The 20,982-nt window shown below is 34.5% G+C and overlaps 1 protein-coding gene across 2 annotated transcripts in view; it reads left to right on the top strand.

The window, feature by feature from the left end:
- Positions 1-935: 935 nt before the first annotated feature.
- The window catches only part of Eif4g (eukaryotic translation initiation factor 4 gamma), a 62,798-nt gene continuing 42,751 nt past the window's right edge, over positions 936-20,982 (top strand). Inside the window, exon 1 of one of the 2 annotated variants that reach the window (XM_011062676.2) lies at positions 936-1,929. In XM_011062676.2, coding sequence (XP_011060978.2) covers positions 1,713-1,929 — 217 coding nt within the window. In that variant the 5' untranslated portion in view covers positions 936-1,712. Of the gene's footprint in view, positions 1,930-9,051; positions 9,572-20,982 lie in introns of those variants that run through there. The other variant, XM_011062677.2, reaches the window with a different exon arrangement.

The raw sequence follows: 20,982 nt of genomic DNA, 5'->3' as shown, positions 1-20,982 counted from the left end.
AAATCCCAACACAACCTTCTGATTGGCTTATGATACCTTAAGATAGTTCCTGGATGTCCTAATATTATATATCAATGATATAATATTATGGATTTCCCAAATATTTTTGTATGCAATACTTTTCGAGAATAAAATCTACTGTGTCTCTTGCTGGAAAATACATTCAATTCTATTCAATTTTACAGATTAACTTTTTTGTCCAGTTTGAAGACGTTGATTGGATCTCGCGTACGTTGGATTCCATTCGAATGAATAGATCTGTTCGCGTTGCTTGCACTTTTGGCACTCGACATCTTCGTTTTCTCCCTTTTCAAGGCAAAATATTGTTTTAATTTCATACAACACAAACAGATCTAATTGACCAATACGTCCTTGTTGCGCGGATCAGTTGAAGTCTATTCACGTTGCTTGCACATTTTCCATCAAACATCTTCGCTTTTTTTCCTCTTCGACGCGCGAATATAATTTATCTCATTTTAAGTGCAAAAATTTTGGAGATTTCAAGCAACGCGAACAGAGATTTGTTCGCGTTACATGAAATCTCCAATATATAGCAAATTCACTAGAGTATTCATAATTTAATTGGTCAATACCTAGTAATCTTTGCTCAATTTTGTAATTTTCATTTCCTTTCAAAATCCACAATCGATCCCGAGGGTATCAATCAAGAAACTTTATTCCTTAAGATGGAAAGTGAAAAGTGCAAATTTTTACCATTGAATTATTAATGAAGAAAATTTTTACTTTTCATCCTAGGGAAAAAAGTTTCATGATTGATACCCTGATCTTTAGTCAGCAAAAGAAAATGGCAAATTCCCTAGGGAGGCGAGATTCACCGACTAACATTCACCATTTCCTAGGGTCAATCTCGATGGCGGAAACGTCGAGTGTTCGGAAGCGTGGTCATTCCCCTACGTCATTACGAACGTCGCGTCTGGTAAAGTCTGGTTCGCGACACGAGTCTCGAGTCGCGACGTCGCGTCGGACAGGCAGTATCAGTAGGACCGAGTGAACGATCGAGTACGCGTGGTAACGGCATTACAGACTACAGTCTGAGTCTCGTGATTCGTGACGGTCGCGTGGTCGCGTATTGATATATACAATAAAATAAAACATTGCTCCGTTCCTCATTAACTTAGCCGGTGAACGGTTGATTATGCGAAGAGAGATCGCGTTTAAGCGAAAGGTTCCTCTCTCTGGTACTGTTTGGTGTGCGGACGATCGAGCGGAGATCGCGGGATTACCGCGAAAAACGAACGATCGTCGCGCGGCGGGATATATCGCGGACGCCCGATATACGGTGGACAGAAGTGCGCGACGGGAACACGTAGGAGAATCAAGCGTGCGGTTCTTTTTCCCCTGTTGTCCCCTGTTGTGTACGCGCGAAATCGTATTTATCGAGTGAACTTAAGGGAGTGCGGGAGCGCGCGCGCGCGCTCTTGCTCGTGCTCGTGCTCGGCCCGATCGTTTCGATCGTTTCTGTGGGATCATTGCCGATCGCGTTGCCGTGGCACGATCCGGACGCGTGATCGTTCCCCGATCGCGGAATTATTTATCTTCCAAGGTCGGTGAGGATCCTGAAATCAGGCGAGTAAATCGGCGTGAAAACTGAAGCGGTACGTGGGCGAATAAAATAACGTACCTATGAGTGCGACTCGCGTGAGGTACCAGGTTTCTAAGGACAGTTCGCACGAGGAAGGTCCACGATTGCGATGAGCATGCCGACGAAGGGGAAGCACCACCACCTGTCCCACCATCATCACCCGCAACACCACTCGCAGCCGCAGCAACATCACCAGCCGCAGCAGCAACAGCCCCATCACACCCCGCCGCAACATCCGCACCAGATCATCCTGAACCAGCCCGTCGTGCATTCCCCGCAGACTTATAGCGCTGTCGTTACTACCAACACTCGCTTCCTGAATGCCGGTAAGTCTTTTCCAAGTATTTCTGCGAGGACCGTGTCCTTCCGAGGGACGATTTACTTGTAATTCGTATTTGCCTTGTCGGACGTGAGATATTTTCATATTATTTTGATATTAGTCGACGATGTGCACGAGGATGCCCTGGCGATCCTCGTTGTGTCGTCCGATGATTCTACTCGTCGCGCATGCGATTCCACGGGGGGGAAAAAAGTGTTATTTGAGGTTAGGACGACCACGCGGCATGTGGCACGTACGCCACGAGAAGAGAGCACGTCCTTCGTTTCTCTTTTTATAAACGATTCCTGCGGTCGATCCTGTACGTTTGAACGAGGTGAAAATTGAAAACGCAAACATACTGGAATACATCTATTTATAATTGCATCGGCCAACGCCTAGTAAATTTGCTCACCTTTATAATTCTCACTTCGGTTCAAAGCACGGAATCGACCTCCTTTGTACGTATTATGGATTTATTCGGAATTGTTCAATTATTATTATTCCTTAAATTTCTATTGTGTTTTTTTAGAAAAATATTCGGAATAATTCCGAAAAATTCCCGTGATACCGATATTTTCGATTGTTCGATGTAAAGGAAGCTCGTTCGATATCCGCGTAAAACGAGAGGCCAGAAGTGGATGTACAGTTTTTGTGATGAAAATTTAAAAATACAAATCGGCAAATTACTTCCTTTATCGTAAGTCGCGCTGAAAATTGACGTGTGTATGTATGCCAATGGAAAACGGATCTCCGGAGAATGAAAGTTTAAAGGAACGATTCGCAAAAGAAAAAAAAATAGTTATTTTTTCTCTTCCTTTCTCTCCCGCCTCTGTTAAATTCGATTACGAATGTTAGATCTGTTCTTTTTAACCGAACTTCTTGCATCATTCATCTTTTTCTTTCTTTTTTTTTGTGGAGAGAAAAAAAGAAAAGAGTTGAGTTGAAACAAGCAGACGTATTTCAGTTAGATCGCGGTACCGTTTGATCTTTCGTGATGTTATTGTGCTTGTTATTCTTGGAACGAAGAATTGGATTTGATCGGCTAACGTGTTTGAATCCCCCGAGCTTAATTTCTCTCGTCGATTTTTTTGTTTTTGTTTTTATCGTCCGTCGTTGGGCTTTCCTCTCTTTCGTACTACTCGAATAATAACTTCGAAAGAGACAGAGACAAATGAATATGTAAAATTGTAAACACGATGAAAAGCACAGACAATAGGAACAGAGAATAACACAATTTAAAAAAATATAATATTTATTTAACTAAAGTGACCGTCTGAAATTATGAGGGACTGTCTCAAGTTTTAACTGTTTGTCCCGTTTTACAACGCGTCTTAAATTTTGTTCAAAATTAAAGACATAATTATAAATTGTCCTTTTTTTAAGTCTGAAATAAAAAACGAATAATGAAATAATAAATGTAAAATATAATTTTCGATAACAAATTTTCTAACATAATTTTTTATTTAAAATCCGAGATATTCATAAAATACATTAAATAGAAAAGTACAATTTAAAAAAATAAAATGTGATTTCGTGACTTCGTGTAATTTTTATTGTAATCTCATATAATATTACATTTTAAGTATTATTATTTACAAATATAATAATATAATGTGTTTAATTAATAATTGTGAAAAATATTTATTTATTAAAATTTACAATCTTATTGATATTGAATTTGTTTTTAAATATTCCTCCCTTTTTTCTTCTTAAGGAGTTAATCTCTTTAGATTTAACATCTTGCGGTGTTTATGTAATTCTCACTGTGTTGCTATTAAAAATTATAATATTAATAGTAAAAATTAGAAATAGATGAATTAATTGAACCGAGTTAATCTATATATTAGTGGAAATTGATATAACATGGTGAAAGTTATATAGACACTGTATGGTATTAAATCCAGATCGATATTTTTTAAAGTGCAGATTTCAATCTATCAGAAATCGTATCAGAATTATTCTTTGTTTCTATTGTGTATGCTTTTCAATTGAATCTCGGGCTTTCTACAATAGACCATTATCTAAGCTTTTTAAGTCTCAAGCTGTAAGAAATCGACCAATTATAGTCGACTATTCTTTTCACATTCGACTGTGATTGATCAATTTTTTATAGCTTTAGACTTAAAGCTTAGATTATAACTTATTATAAAAAAATCTTAAATGAGTCCCGAAACACAATGAGTGTAGCTTTAAACCGTAGAAGAAATCAATCAATTACAGTCGATTATTCTTCCTACATTCGACTGTGATTAGCCAATATCTTACGGTTTAAAGCCCCAGACACAATACGAAGGAATAGCGATAGAAACACAATTTCAACCTATCAGAAACTGTATATTCCAGTGTATCTGATTTCTGGAAGGTTGAAATTATATTATTTTTATCACTATCGCTATTCCTTCGCATTATATCTGGGGCTTAAAGTTTGCTACTCCTATTGTGTTTCGGGAATTAGCATTAAACACAATGAAGAAAAGAATAATAGGAGGAATAAGAGGTTTCAACTTATCAGACATGGTGTATATTAAAATACACCGTTTGATAAGTTGACATCTGTTATTCCTCAGTTTCTATTGCATGTGCTTTTCACTGTGTTTAAGGCTTTACTCGCTCATCGCCATCACGGTATGCGATATACAGGAATACAGGTGTGCGTGTCCACGTGAAAGCAAAACCGCTGTTCTCCGCGATGTCGGCTACGCCAAGTTCGACAACTCGGTCGTGCAAGTAGAACGACGGCGAGTTGCTCTTTTCCTGGCTTCCGTAATCTCGTTACATTAGTTTCTTGCAGTTAACAGTAGTAGCAATAATAGAAGCATCAACTTGTTATCCAGAGTAACGATTATCAGTACAGTTAACATCTATCGACAGTCGCTATCGGTATCAGAATGCTTTAGAAATATCATTTATTCATCCGTCTCTATTTACACTCTTTAACTGTCTCTATACGTGTTACATTTATTGAATTATTTAATTGAAATGTAACGTTAAATGTATACATTAAGAAAAATGTCTGGTTGAAAATGGACGAAAATTCTGATCATATCATTGGAAATTCTGATGATTATCTCTAAACTAGAATTCTAATTTAACAAAAAATTCGAATTTTCAATTAGAATTCCAATTAATCTAATTACGTTCTTTTCAGTGTATATTTTTTCAATTGGCACACACACACACACACACACACACATACATATACAATGATGTCATTGTAATCCAAATAATATCTCTGTGAAGTTGGCCCCACTTTTTCAAAAAATTAAAAAAATAAGTAGTTTTTCATCAATTTTAGAAACAGTTCCGTCGATTAAAGGGGTGAAAACACCATTTGAAGTATCAGGAGGGCCAACTTCAGGAGAGCCATTTCATGATTCCGAAACTTTCCAAATAATGTTAATTTCCAATAACGGGATCGTGAATGTTTTTTTGTTTTTCGGATTAATCCAATTAGACATTTTTTATTGAGAAAAATATTACAGATGTGAACAGCCATAATTTTGATTTGTTGAATTATCACAATTTGATTTTAATTTAATTAAACTGTGTTGTTTTGATTTAAATTTTGTTATTCTAACCAAATTTTAATTAAAACAACATAATTTATAAATTAAAATTTTAATTATTCACGTATCAATAAAATTACGGTTGTTTATACCAAACATTTCTCTTAGTGTTCTCTATTTTTTTTTAATTGGTACATAATTATAGTTAATACTAACTTTCAATAAATTTCGAGAAATATCATTTGATCTATGGAATCTTTTTTTCTCAAGTTGATCCAACCAAACATTTTTCTCAATGTATATTTTTCGATTTACACTGAGAAAAATGATTTGGTTGAAAATTGACAAATCAGAAAGTTCTTATTAAATCAATCAAAATTTCGATTATCTCACCTAGAATTCTGATATAGATTTGATAAGAATCTTCTGGTTTATTTATTTTCAACCAAATCATTTTTCTCAGTGTAGCACACTGAGAAAAATGATATTATTATATTATTGTAATCGCGTCAGTTTTTCATTAAGACAAGAAATATGATCACTTGATCTACGGGATCGCGAGAATATCTTTTTGTTTCTCTGAAGATCCAAAGGAAGCGTCGAGTCTCGATACTAGAGATTCGGCTCGCACGCGTGCTTTCACTTTCGTCTCGGCTCTCTAGCCAACGCAAATCATCGCTCGCCGTCGTATAACGTTTTATCGGTACGATCGGCCCGTTCTTATCTCGGCACGCTCGTTCGTTCTCCCCATTTCGACGATTACGTATCGGGGCATAGCGTCTCCCGTCTGCTTTTTCCTTCCGTGTTATCTCTCTCTTTCCTCGTAAGCTCTTGGCGAAACAAGGACGCGGCTTTTCACCGCGCGGAATAAATGGCAAAGAGGACGTGATAAGCATGCGCGGGGAGGAGGACGAGGTGGTGACCACGATTGGCCGGCACGACGTGTAGCAAACTGTTGAATCGCGCCTATTAAAAGCGGAGGTGGGAGACAGAGGAGCTTCCTGCGTGCGAATCGCGACGTAACCGTCTCCGATGGCAATCAACGATCCGTTGCCCGATCTCGGAAAATAAGAAATACACCGAGAATAAATGCTTTGATTGAATTAAATTGTAATTCTGGTGGAAAATGGACGCGAATCAGAAAAAAAAAATTTTTTTCTGCTTAAATCTGGAATTCTAGTTTGAGATAATTAGAATTTTCTGATTGATACAATTATTCTGGTAAAAATAAAATTTTGTAGCAGATTTTACCAGATATATTGTATCAACCAAAATTTTGATTATCTCAACTGGAATTCTTCCAATAAATTTAACCAGAAAATTCTAATATGTACATTTTCAGCTAAAAAAATTTTTCAGTATAACATTATCAAATCTGCTCAAGCAAAAATGCATATTAAAACACAAATAACTGAGAAATATCGCATAAACTGATAAGAAAATTGTATACATCTCCTTTTTTTGGGAATAATTTTACATAGAAATGAAGAACGTTATGCCGCACGATATTTGTAATAAAATATATTATTTTCATAATATTAAGCAAAAATGTTCGAATGAATTCTTTCTTTCTATATAATATTGCTCTCCAAAGAATGGAATGTGTAGTATCTTAATTATTATATTACTTGGGGCGTTTTCTACACACGCTCCGCTAAGCTTCCTGATTCATTACTTGAAATGACTGAAAATTTCCACTGTATGTAAAAGTTTACTATATATAGAAACTTTACTATATAGAAGTTTACTATATACGTTGCTGTCATTAAGCTTATCTTTAGACCTGTCTCAGTCATTTAACGAATGATAATTTGTATAGATACGACATAAATGCGATAAAATGATGTATTTTAATTCTAATGCATGAAAAAGACAGCATCTATTATCATCTTGATTGCAAGAACAAAGATTGCATGTTGTCACTTTCAACACTTGGTGCAATTACAAATGCATATTTAATTCAAATGAGATTTAAAGCGATAATGTATTTTTAAATGGATTTCATAAGTACGATCCCACTTCTGAGGCTTTCGCTGTAGCCATATTGAGAAACCCAGAGATTATCTGAAGTTTCTTCTCACACTATACGTTCGATAAATTAATTTTTCTCGCCACTATTTGACAATATAAGTCGGTGATATATACAAATGAATTATCTTAAATTTTCAGTGAAAACGAATTCTTACAACAATTTAAAGACAATTTAAAGTCTATTAATCCATGTCATTTTATTTGCAAAGATAAAATTATGGAACTAATAATATTAAAAATTATTACTGGTATGTTATAAAAAAAAATACAAAAAATACTTTCTATTTCTACATTTTTTTTATTTTTTTTATCATGGAAACCAGAAATTATCATTATAATGCGACTACACTCAAGTAAAAAATGACATATTGAAAAAAGAATAATATCCTTATTCATAACATTACAAAATCGCTGTCTGCATTTTAATCATTTAAAAACTTATTCATAGTTGTTGACCTAATTCTGAAAATTTAAAATTTTATGTTGAGTTTTTATTCATCTAAAAATAACATTGTTAATGTATAAAGATTAATGATTAGAATACATGTTAATTTTTTATCTTACAACATATTTATTACAAATTTTAAAACATTATTTATGTATTTAAAACAAAGATTTATTTTCTTTAGAAAAATATTATAAAATTGATCGAAGAGGCAAATCGAATTTGTTCTGATTATATTCAATTGTTTAAAGTATCGAGCTCATTATTATTCTATTATTAATTCAGAATGTGTTTCGAATAAATTTGATGTTTATGATGAATTTATAATAGGTTTGCCGATATATAAACTTTCAAAATATTTGAAACAACTAATTATTATTTGCGTATAGAGTGTATTTTTCTGTGCGTAAAGTAAAAGTGACGACCGGTATATTTTGCTAATTTACATTACGACATCCAAATAAATTTGTTTCATACATACATAACATGTACATTAAAAAAATAAAACATCACATGATTTCTCGCCTCTGACTCAATATACGATAACGTAATTCGACATGATTGCGGCAATAAGAAAATTTTATCGACCATTTGTCGCGTGGAAACTGCTGTCGGAAAGAGATATATATATATATATTTTTTTTTTTTTCCGAAAAAGCTTTTTCGTAATTCACGCGTGCGTGTCGTGTGCGTGGTTGGTGCACGGAGGAACGGAGGAGCTAGTCAATGGTAAGAATAAGAGGTTAGAAAGAGGGAGACGGAGAGGAAGGCCACGCGAAGACCGAAGCGGCGCGAAGTCACGCGGAATTGCGGAGTTTCGCGAAGTCGCGCGGAACCGGCCGAGCGGTCGCTTCGTGCGACTTCGGGATTCGGTACATGTGGCAATCGGCGGCTACGCAGCGCCGCGCTCTCGCGTTCCGTTTGCCGTTCGCAACCTCATCCGGCGCGCGAGCATATGGTCGCGGACACGGACCGCGCGTTACGATTCTTCGGTAAAGTGAGTATCCCGTTTTCGCCGAGAAGTTTTCGATCGAGAGTGTCGCTTGGGAACGTACATGTAAGATTCAATCTGCGCTCCTCTCTGTTTTCCCTCCTATTTTTTTTTCTTTTTTTTCTTTTTCCTCCTCTCCGTTAACGAGGACCGCGGGTGGTTGACGGACTCTCGCGTAAGCATGTATAGCGCGTATAGCGCAATAACAGCGACCGGGTTCCGCTCGGATCGCTACTAACGCGTCTGAAAACGTCGCTCTAGGAGAGAGAGAGAGAGAGAGAGAGAGGGAGAGAAAAAGAGAGGTGAAGATAGAGAGAAGAGAATCTCCGTTCCATTCTACGGCGGAGATTATATAATTTCCTCGAAGCGCGTTCCTAAGCGTCTGGTAACGGAATCGGAATAACATTCGCGAATCTACACTACCGTTTCGCACCTGACACACCCGATAGAGATTGACGTCCATGCGACCGCGCGTGTCACCGTTCGCCGACGAAGGGGCGGGCGATATCGCCGATAGACGGTCGAGTCGATAGGGGAAAAAAAAAGGGAGGGAATAGTAAAGAAACATGTGCTCGACGTGATACGGTCATCACTATACCTATCGCCAGTGTAAACGGTCACCAACGATCACTGTGCACGAGACGACGATCTACGGCCGAAATGTCCACGTTGATAGGTGAGTTTATCATGCGCGCGCCGACGCCGCGCCAGTGCGTGTTTCCTTATGTTCTTATCCAATGTTTCTTCCCCAAACTTTCCGCGCGGCGCAACTTTGGTTTCTCTCGCGATTTCCTTTAATTTTTGTGTCATTATCGACGTGTAATATTATTAGCGGATGGAAATATTACGCAAATTCGTGTTGCTTGAACCTTCTGAAGATGTCGCGTCGAATGGTGTCTGGTGTCATAGCCACGTGACAACGTCGTCGTTGACCTGCCTGATGTTTACCGAATGGCAAGTACCTACTCAATTCGCGCGATCGTTGGTAAACACGTGTCACTTCGTTTTGATAGCTGTTTCTTTCGATTTTTTCTTGATATTTTTCCACCGATGTAGATTAACTTTAATCTCTGTTTAATTTACTTTTTAGTTTTAAGACCCGCTAAAGAATAAAGAATAAATTGATTGAAATTTTTTTTTTAAAGATTAATTTATCTTTTTCTAATGCTCGTTTCTACAGAGTTTAATTTTAATCTCTCTTTAATCTAACTTTTCATCTTTTTTCAATTCTAGGAATTAGAAAAAAATGAAGAGTAAGTTGAACCAAGATAAGTTAATCTACACTGTTAGAAACGGACGTTAGAAAAAGATAAATAGTTGTTAAACCGAGATTAATCCGAAGTTAATCTTATATTGGCGGAACATCGTTAAAGAATGATAAAAAAACGAAGAGTAAATTGATATTAAAGTTAATCTACATTGATGGAAGTGGGACATCTTCCTTTTATATTCATTTCTACCAATTTTAATGTTGATTTAACTAGCCCTTCATCCTTTTCTAGTTCGAGAAAGTAAAAAAGATAAACAGCAAGTTGAATCGAGATTAAAATTAATCAGGTACATAAAAACAGGCATTACTCATCTTGTTCTAATTTTTATTAGACCAAGAAAAAGGTAAAAGGTCGAACCGAGATAAAAATTAATCTACTCTTGAGAGAAACTGGCAATATTTGTTGAGAATGAAGAACCTTTATCGCTTCTTCCTCTCCCTAATCTCTACAGGCCTGCGATCCTACATTCTTTCGATAAAATGAAATACAAAGAAATAGCATTTCGTAAATACTTGGAACCTTGGGAGAAAAATGTTTGGTATTTATAACCACAATTATATAATTATTATTACTGTTATAATAATGATAACAGTAACTGTATAGTTCTAGCAACAAATATATATAGTTGGCAACCTAAAATGATTATAATTATAGTTATTATAACCATAAAATAATTAAAATTACCATAAAAATGATTCAAGTGACTATAATTTTACATTTATATTTATTATATTTTGGGACAACATATTTTTTATGTTCGTTTCATTGTTATGGTAATTTCAACTATTTTACGGTTATAATAACTACAATTATCATTTCAATTGTCATTTTAAAAAATTGCCAACTATATACATTTGTTGCTAAAATTATATACATAGTTACTGTTATTATTAATATAGCAATAATAATCATAATTATAGTAATATACAATATAATTATGGTTACAAATACCAAACATTTTTCTCTCATAGTGAAACGTTATCTCGGTTATGGTTTTCTCAGTCGATAGCGTTCTACTGATATTTTGTCGATATATCCCAGTACACTTGAGACGTCTTATCTCTTTTCTATTTGCCAGATAAGAATAATCTCCTTGCTTCAATCTATCGGACCATGCAGGAGGGAGGGGGTCTTGGAACATCGTGTCACCGAAAAACTTTCTAGGAACTCTGACCATTGACACGTTTGTTTTTATGAGGATGATGCGACGCGACGCGACGCGACGCTCCGTTAGGCGTCCAGCGTGTTTACCTAGCTCGTCAAGGTCTCGCGTTTCGAGTCGCGTCTCGTTGAATAAGAAATCCGCTGCAAAGGGCAATACAAATAAAATTGCGTAACGCGCGTGCGAGTCAGAGTCGAATCGGAACGACGGCGATAGCGACAAGTTGCAATTTTATAGCTCGATATTAATTGAAATTGGAATTGATTTGTAAACAAGGAATGCGATAAAACGCGAAAATTTCTCCGTTTAATTAAAACGGGAAATAATTCTGAAAACGGTATGCCTCGTATACAGAGAAATTTTAAACCTTCCGGTCATTGCGGCGCTTTTTAGTTGATGTTATCCAATCTCGTTTATTACAAATATTTATAGCGTCGCGTGCCCGAATATTTTCAGTTTTACATTCGATCGATGAAAAATACGATACACATATATATTATATTTTTTTCGTCGTAAACGCGTCGATGGTTTAAAATTCGTGTCGCTTTAGATTCTCTCTCTCTCTCTCTCTCTCTCTCTTTCTCTTTTCGTAGCGTTGAAAAATATTAGATAAAATTGTTTTTGTAGGGATACTAAACTCGAATACAGCAGCTTATATTGTATTTGTATTGTACACGAGGTACCTTTCTCTTTCCGATTCGCGAATGGATATTCGTTGGAGTAAGATGGTCGACTAAGTAATAAGCGGTCAGATCGATTAATTCCGAGATCTGATGTGCATGCCAAACATTCTGTCCATTGTCGGTTGATGCACTTAACGGTAAATTGGAAACCGTTCTAAACCGTTAAGGTAGGACGTTACACGTTTTTGAGACGAAGCAGATGCGAAAGTAAATTTAATTGAAATTTCTGTCTTTCGGATGGAATTCGAACCGAAGTCAGATGACAGATGTTTTAGTTTTGACCATTCTATAATCTTTTCAGGCAAAAAACATGTCATTCTTTTATGATTTATTCTCTCAGGTATACCCAGCTTAGAGAAAATATTTCAGCGACGTGAAAAAATACAGAGATGAATTTAATACCATGCGATGTTTATAATTCTCATTCATATTTGTTTGAATAGTGTTAGTTAAATATTTACTAAAAGTAAAAATATATTTATTTATAAACTACAAGAATACATTCATTTCACTTAAACTATATTTTTCTATTTAGTATTTATATATTTTTTTCTCTCAGTGCATTATATTGGTTATTAATATTAATATTAATATTAACATCAATGTAATGTACTAAGAGAAAAATGTACTGAATTTTAATAATTAATTACTTGAATTTTGGACTGTACGAATCTGTGCAAGTGCAGTTCGTTATTATTCGTTTATATTTCATAATTCTTGTTTTATTATTTAACATTTTATAATTCGTATAATATACATTGTGTAATTTTTACATTTTTGTTTTTCAAAGATAAATACGAGCGTTTATTACTATTCTAGGACAAACTCTACACTGAGAGAAAAATTTTTGGTATTTGTAACTATAATTATATACACACACACACACACATATATATATATATATATATATATATATATATATATATTATTTATAATCATTATTATTGCTGAATATTAATAATAATTGTAATTATATTTAGGTTACCAACTGTATATTTGTTCATAGAGAGCTGTACATATATTATTATTGCTAACATCGTAGCAGTAATAATTTTAGTAAGATGTGTAAGATAATTACAATTATAAATATTAAAAATTTTTCTCAGTGTAAGAAAGAGAAAAAGAAAAACATACAAATAAGAAAAGTAATACAGTAAAAATAATAAAAGAGACAATTTGCACACATCCGGATGTCTAATGTCCGACAATCGCGCAGGTAGATGAAGACTTTAAATAAAAGCGAAATATTCCCCTCGTGGTCATTCATCGACCTGCGTTCGATTATGCAGTCACTTTAAATATCTATCTTTAGACGGTTTAATGGATATTTTTCGCACGTGGCGATATTTGAATTTCCTGGTGACGTAAAGCGACTTTGAAGTCGTTCGGTTTCGAATAATGAGGCTCGCTACTCGCGGACGACGCGACGGCGGGTGAAAGGTGGCCATCGGCGCATATAGATTCGAATCGAAGCCGGGATAGACGGAGAACCGGCAGAAAATGCGCATTCCTGGCAAGGCCGCTCGCTCGAGAAAGAGGCCACCGAACATCCGGGGAGAAACTAACCGTACTTCATTCGCTCGCTTCTCCCGTCCCTCTCCCTCTTCGCCGACCGATCATTTTACGGTTACGTTACGTCGTACAGATAGTCGGATTATCTAGATCACGTGACGTTCGTTATCTTCAGTTTTTACCGATTTTACGATTGTTTCTGTCTGCGGAATCTTCCGCGGTGCTACTTACCTCCATCTACACACAACAGAAATGTTTTGTTTGAATAACCATAATTTGATTGACGTGTGAATTGGGTACGAAAACTTTCTTATTGTTTAATTAAAGAATTGGGTTATTCCAATTAAAATTTGCTTATTTCAACTAATTTTTGATTGGAATGCAATACAACTTTTAAATTAAAAATGTGTTTGTATAATTTATGTATGAACTACTTACGGTTATTATATAAAACATTTTTCTCAGTGATTATTTTAATCAAATTTTTATTGGAACATTACGATATTTAAATTAAATTAAGAAATGAGAAAGTTTTTATAACTTCTATATGGAAACCAAATTATAGTTATTTATATAAAATCTTTCTCTCAGTATGTCGTCATACAAAACCTTTCTCTCAAAATCGTTAAAGTTGCATTTTTATTATACCTGAAAAAAAGAAGGGATGTTTTTTTCTGGATTTTTTTCAATTGACATTGCTTATCACATGATTTATCTTCATGTATGCACACAGAAAAAAATATCTGGTTGAATTAAGGAGGCATTTGATGAAATATAAGACAAGTCTATAATATACATGTAATACAAAAGTTAATAATATCAATAATATCTAGAAAAAATTTTATTGACTTTTGCCATACCATTTTGAAGATACTTAATTCTAAATTTATAAAATTTTACATTACAAATTGAAAATATAACCTTATTCTATAGTTATTCTCTTTTAAATTCAGACACTGCATAAGATAGCAATTTAAAAATGATTATATAATTATGAAATAAACAATTAAATTTGTAAAGTTTCATTTAAACTAACCGTACAGTTTACAAGAAATTTATATTTTTCAATGAAAGAAAGCTAGAATATGTCAAATAGACGATGCGTATACATCAAATGAGCATCTTACAACCTTTATTTTAAAAATATTTAATAACATATAAAATGAACAATTATGTATAAAAGCATAAGATATTGTTAGTAATCTTTTTATTCTATTATTTTAATTGTTTTACATATTATTATGAATAAACTGTCTATTGACTAGGAAGTAGCGCGAGAAACTCCTTAAATAGAATTTTGGAATTGAAAATGAACGAATCAGAATTTTATGGTTAAATCAATTACAATTCTTGTTGAGAAAAACGGAATTTTGATCTAATCAAAATCTTATTATTATTATTTTTTTTTCGTTTTCAAATAGATGTTTTTCTCAATGTATAGATACATCATCTTCAACGAACGTTACTCGCTTATTTTATATGTCATTCGATTCGAATGTGAATTACGTATGACTGCGTATATGTAATAAAATAGTTTGAAGCAAGTCGCAACTGTTGGCGGGTTAAATCGCATGCTCTAACATTGTGACATTTAGCACGTGTGCGAAGTGTACCGGCCATTCCGTTGAACCAGCTTCTAAACAGTTCCTGGTAGAAAGTGTACTTTTATACGCGACTGGATAATTTTTTAATTTCGTATATCTGCGCGAGTTAATGTTAGTTAAAGCTCGCCTTAGACGATTTACAATCCAATCGGGATGTTTTTTTTCTGGATTTTTTCCAATTGACGTTGCTTATCACATGATTTATCTTCATTTATGCACACAGAGAAAAGTATCTAATTGAATTAAGGAGGCATTTGATGAAATATAAGACAAGTCTATAATATACATGTAATACAAAAGTTAATAATATCAATAATATCTAGAAAAAATTTTATTGACTTTTGCCATATCATTATGAAGATACTTAATTCTAAATTTATAAAATTTTCATCCAAAATTCAAAATAGAATTTTATTTATGTCTTTATAATAGGCCTGTTCGTTTATCTGAATTTCTTGTATGGTTCATTTTTCTCTCTTTTCTCTCCACATTGGAAAGAAAAAAATATTTATACCCTCGGGACTGCCGATGGGTTCAAATATTTTTCTAATCCTATATACTTACAGCTTACAGCAAGAAAGAATTGAGAGAAAAGAATTGAATTCAAAAGAAAGCAACAATTCTTGTTTTTGTAGCAGAATTTCTTGTATAAGTTTGTCCAAGAATTTCTTTCATACAGAACATAAATTCGAGTTTTGTTGATTTTCCTTTTTCAAGTCAAAGCTGAAAAGATGATTAATGATTCCTTTAGAAACGAAACTTCTCTTTGTGCGAAAAGTTCAAATACTGGAAAGGTTTACCTGAACTAAATAATTCCTTAATCCCTGACAAATTCTTAAAACAACTTCCGGTTCTTTATGCAGAAACTTATTGTAAATATAGAAATCTGCTAGGAATAATTCTCCCTATTTTTTCTTTTTTTCTATTTTCTGAAATCATTTGTATAAATCTTTCTTTCGATCGTATTATCTCTGCATAAAATTAAATAAAGAATTTGCTTGAAATGGAAAAATTCTTTCGAAAGTTTAAATTACAAAAGACTTCATAAATAAATCAAATTATTAAGTAAAAGAAGCATAAGAGCCATACTGGCTTTTATTCTTATTTAGGAAGTGTTCTCGTTATTTCTCGTAAATTTTTCAACCAAATTGAATGGTATGGAAAGTTTTGTTCTTCGTGAAGATGGGGAGGAACGGGCTAACTTTCTCTCGAGAATTACGATTGTATGATTGGCAACGCACCGACACAGTTCGTTATTAAAGGCCGTCTGAAACACGCACGTGACTGTTCAACAGCTGTGCTGTGAGTCGAGTCAAATCAAGAATGCATTACCTGTTTCCATTGTAATTTCTTTATTTTTACAACAAAATTTGGATCCGCTACAAAGAAAGAAATCCGAGCTCCTCCATCTATCTTAGGATTTCTTTAAAAAAAAAAAAAGGAATTGAAGAATTATAATGAATAAGGATGTATCGGATAAAACTTTGTAATTTCTACGATTAAACGTGGAATAGTTCCACCACGTGGCTGACCATGCGCTGATAAAAAGGCGAATGTTATTAGGTCGGCGAATATAGTCTCTTTACTTCCGCTTGAGTTCCGTTCCGCTGTGTGCACGTTATTTGCACGGATTTATTTACTAACGACATACAGAGTTACAGGATGTTAAATAATAAAATAGCTTTAAAAGACAGGCAATACTTAATGAAATAAATAAAAATAAAAGATAATTTTATATCTCTTATACTTTGTTAAAATTTGTTGGAACATCTTGTATATTTTGTTAAAGTAATTTGAAATAAATTTTGTTAGAATGTGTTAGAATATCTTTCATATTTTGTTAGAATAAATAATTTGAAAGTTGAAGTATTGGATTTTTCAGTTTGTATCGAGTATATTCTTTAATATTCTATAAATCGCTCATTTGCTACAATGATACGACTAAAAAAATGTCATTTTAAAGTTATTTATAGAAAAGAAAATATAAAGAAAAAAGAAAGAACAAACTTATATTTCTTTAACATCAGTTATACTCTCAGAATTATATTTTGAAATTAATAGGTATTACAAAATTTTAATGTGCTTCACAAACTCATTTTCTGGTTTTGAAAACTTTGCTTTTTGAGTTGTGTCGTTCTTGTAGCAAATAGCGATATTTACTTTCGCTTTAAAAAAAGAAAAGAAAGAGTAGTCACTCAATTGTTTTGCATTTAATCTTATGGAGAAAAATATTGAAGAATCTTTATTAGTACTAAATTTATTTATATCAAATTTACTTAATGTCACATTACATTAATATCGAATATCATTAAGCGCCAAGACATTAAAGACTGATATCATTTATTTTTCATGTTTCCATTTACTTATTTCGACTAATAAATATTATACATTTATATTTTCACGCGATCTACGAGCTTTCTGCTTACCGGCCGAGTTTCTCGAGATTATGTAGTTTCTCAATTCACGGCGTGGCAGCGCGATACGTGCGTTTTCCATGTAAATTGTAAATTTCACCGAGCGATATCATCGGTCACTGTCAGACCGTATCGTACCGTGAAATTTCAATGTTTAATTTGTTCACGACGTAACGCAGCTTTAGCGTAACGTTCACATCTTTGGCGAGAGACGGTGAGAGAAAACGTCTCGCACGTCATCGAGATAGGCGCGGTCGTGGAGTATCATTCGGGGACGTTGCACGTTCATGACCACGGTGTCGTTCAATTAGACGGAGTGGAAGGGGAAGGGTTAGGACGCGACGTAACGCTGCGTAGGGCAGGGCCGCGCGTGAGCAAGGGTGGCGAAGGGTGGCGAAGGGAGACGGACGATCTGCAACGGCCGCAACGCAACGAGGGGGATGATGGTAGGTCGTTGCCCGGTGGGGACGGGAGACAGGGGGATGACGGCGGGGGCGGGAAAGGGGGATGGGAGAAGGCCGGTAAATATCGACCCTTTCCTCGCGTAGACTTTCCGTCTCCCATCCAGACATTCGTCGGCGCGTGGTTAACCCTCTTTCTCCACCTTCCTCCCCTCCTCGATTCGCGCTGTTCATTCTCTCTCTCCCACCTTTCGCAGGCTGCTAACCTACCGAACACCCACACGGGGATGGCGAGAGACAGACAGAGAGAGAAAGAGACCGACTATCGTTCGACACCACGAGGTTTCCATGCTACCTTTCCAAGGTCAACGAGCTCGAGAGCTCAAAGACCCCGAGAAAAATGACTTTTATGGTCCTTCTTCCTCCCCTTTTTCGCGATCCTCGCGAGGTAATGCGAGAAAAACTGTCGGTCTGTCGATTCGCGACCGATCCATTCGAAAGTTCAATCGCTCCGACGGACTCCGAGATAAAAATCTATGTCTTAGATAAATGACGAAAAAAGACTTGCTGTTCGCGCTCGTCTCGACGAGTCTTCGAGATATGTATATATTTTCGGTATGATTCAGACAGAGCCATGTTTTCGCTTGAGGACTTTGAACCTCCGGTTGTCTCGTCTGGCTGAAACCTTCGGGTCGAGATAGCTGAAGGTTGCCTGAGGTTACAGGTCTGCGCCTTCTTTCCTTCTCTTTCTTTACCTTTTTCTTTATCTCCCCCTACGTGAAAAAGTGTCTGATTATATTAATTGGAATTCCGGTTGAAAGTGAACAAATACCTGAATTTTCTATGATTGAGTCAATTATAATTTTAGTTGAGATAACTAGAAATCTGATTGATATGATCAGAATTTTCTGGATTCTGGAATCGTTCGTTTTCAACCAAAAATATTTTTCAGTGTGGATGATTTCCGATTTTTTTAAAAATCTCATAGAAAATCGGTAATCCTTATACTGAAAAAAAGAGTAACAATATGAAATAATGAAATTTTAGTTAATATAATAAAATAATTAATATAATAAAAAATTATTTTATTTTATTTCATTAAATATTTAATATCATTTAAGCTATTTTTTTAATTACATTTTCTATTTGATATACTAATTTGTATTCAATGATTAGTTTTATTATTGTCAATTATTAGTTTTATTTTGAGGTAATATGATTTAGGAACTAGATAGATTTTAGAAAAATATTGATTTAATTTTTATAATAATTTATATTAAAATATATTAAAATATATATTTATAATGATGATATGTAAAATATTTTGCAGTGAATGTTTTTTTACAAAAACATTTTATTATTCATAAATAAAATTACATAATTATTATCAGCTACATAAATTGATTAAAAATTAATACACATATATCTGATTATTTAAAATGCTGCTAACACTCACAAAAGTAACTTATTAAATTTTTATTTGTATTTCACATTTCTTATTTATTTCATATTTTTACTAAATATTAATTGTACTAAATAATATAAAATATAGACGAGGTATGATTTAAACAACCAATATGCACTCGGCAACTTTTCCGAACTAAATTCTTTTTTTAGTACACATTTTTTCTCGCATTTTTCAATTTTTTCCCAAAGGACAATTGAAATTTTACTATTTCAATCGTTCTATAGAATTTTTTTTCCATAGAAAATGTATCGGTTATTCAAAGAATATGCACGATCATTTAGAATGAGAACAAAGCAAAAGAAAAAGGTTTTGGACAATTAGGCTCTGTCGCATACCTGCTTTATAATCTATAAACCAGCCCATAAATCAATCTTATTATTATGGTCACGACCATTTGAGAATGTTTTCGAAGATGTTTTTGAGGAACTTTCTCGACAGGAAACAAACGAGAGAGAGATACTTCCTAAGCCCGGTGTGCAATATCTCGAGTTCTCGTAATCGCGACGGAACAAAGTACGGAACAATGAGCGGAACTGCGATTCGAACGGATCTGAGACGATTGACAGCGCAAACTTCTTCTCCCCCGCGATGTAGGTCACGGGGGTCACGCGGTGTATCCCCCTTCTCGCGCCTATCCTAGACCAGAGTCGGCGAATCTAGGCTGTGGGCAGCGCGCCGGGTGCATATAGGTATCGATCGGGTTCACGGCAGTGCTGCAGCTTGGCCTGGTGCACTGGTGAAACTGGGTTACCGCCTCACCTATACACGATACCGCGATTCGCGAATCCGCTCCCCCTTTCGTCATCTCCCTTCGTTCATCTCTCCTAGGTGCTGCTGCATCACCCTTCCTCTCTTTCACCTTCCACCTTCCTGTCTGCACGCGCCCTTCGCTGTCATACGCCCAATGCTGTCATACATCCGCGCTCTCGTATGCCTTTGCGAATCGTTCGATGACATGTCTAATTGCGCTCCTCTCTTTTTTTCGTTTACGGAAAAAATTTTTAAATAAATAATACAGGAGAATCGATTGACGAGATTTTTCTATATCTGAATTTCGATTGTGATACGGAATCTACAATAGAAATCGTAATGGTCGTAGGGTTTTAAGTCGTAGATAATTGACCAGTCAGTCTATTATTTTTCTCATATTTGACTGTGATTGATTAATTTTCTACGATTTAAGATTCTACGTCCACTACTTCTATTGTAAACCCCGCATTATTTTATATATAAAAAAATGTACACTGTGTGCAAATAATAATTACTTTTTTTGAACGTTTCAAAAGTTCCATAAGTCTATTCATAAATTTATCACAAACATAAAATTTATTCAAAATATATTTTTAATAAATTTAAATTTATCTTAATAAGTTATAAGAAATTACTTCACTCAAGATTATTAAATGAAAAGAAATTTTATTTGCTTATTATATAAAGTCTCGTTTCTTTAATCAATTTTATAATATTCTTGTAAAAGAAATAAATCTTGTTTTCAATATATATTGATAGTTTTTCTAAAATTTATAAAATAAATACTTAAGATAAATACTTAAGGTTTTTCTAAAATTTATA

The sequence above is a fragment of the Acromyrmex echinatior genome, chromosome 7 (genome assembly GCF_024713525.1).
Source record: "Acromyrmex echinatior isolate Ae372 chromosome 7, ASM2471352v2, whole genome shotgun sequence".
NCBI classification, from domain to species: Eukaryota; Metazoa; Arthropoda; class Insecta; order Hymenoptera; family Formicidae; genus Acromyrmex; species Acromyrmex echinatior.
The sequence above is the reverse complement of the archived record's forward strand: the minus strand, read 5'-3'. Positions and strand labels throughout refer to the sequence as shown.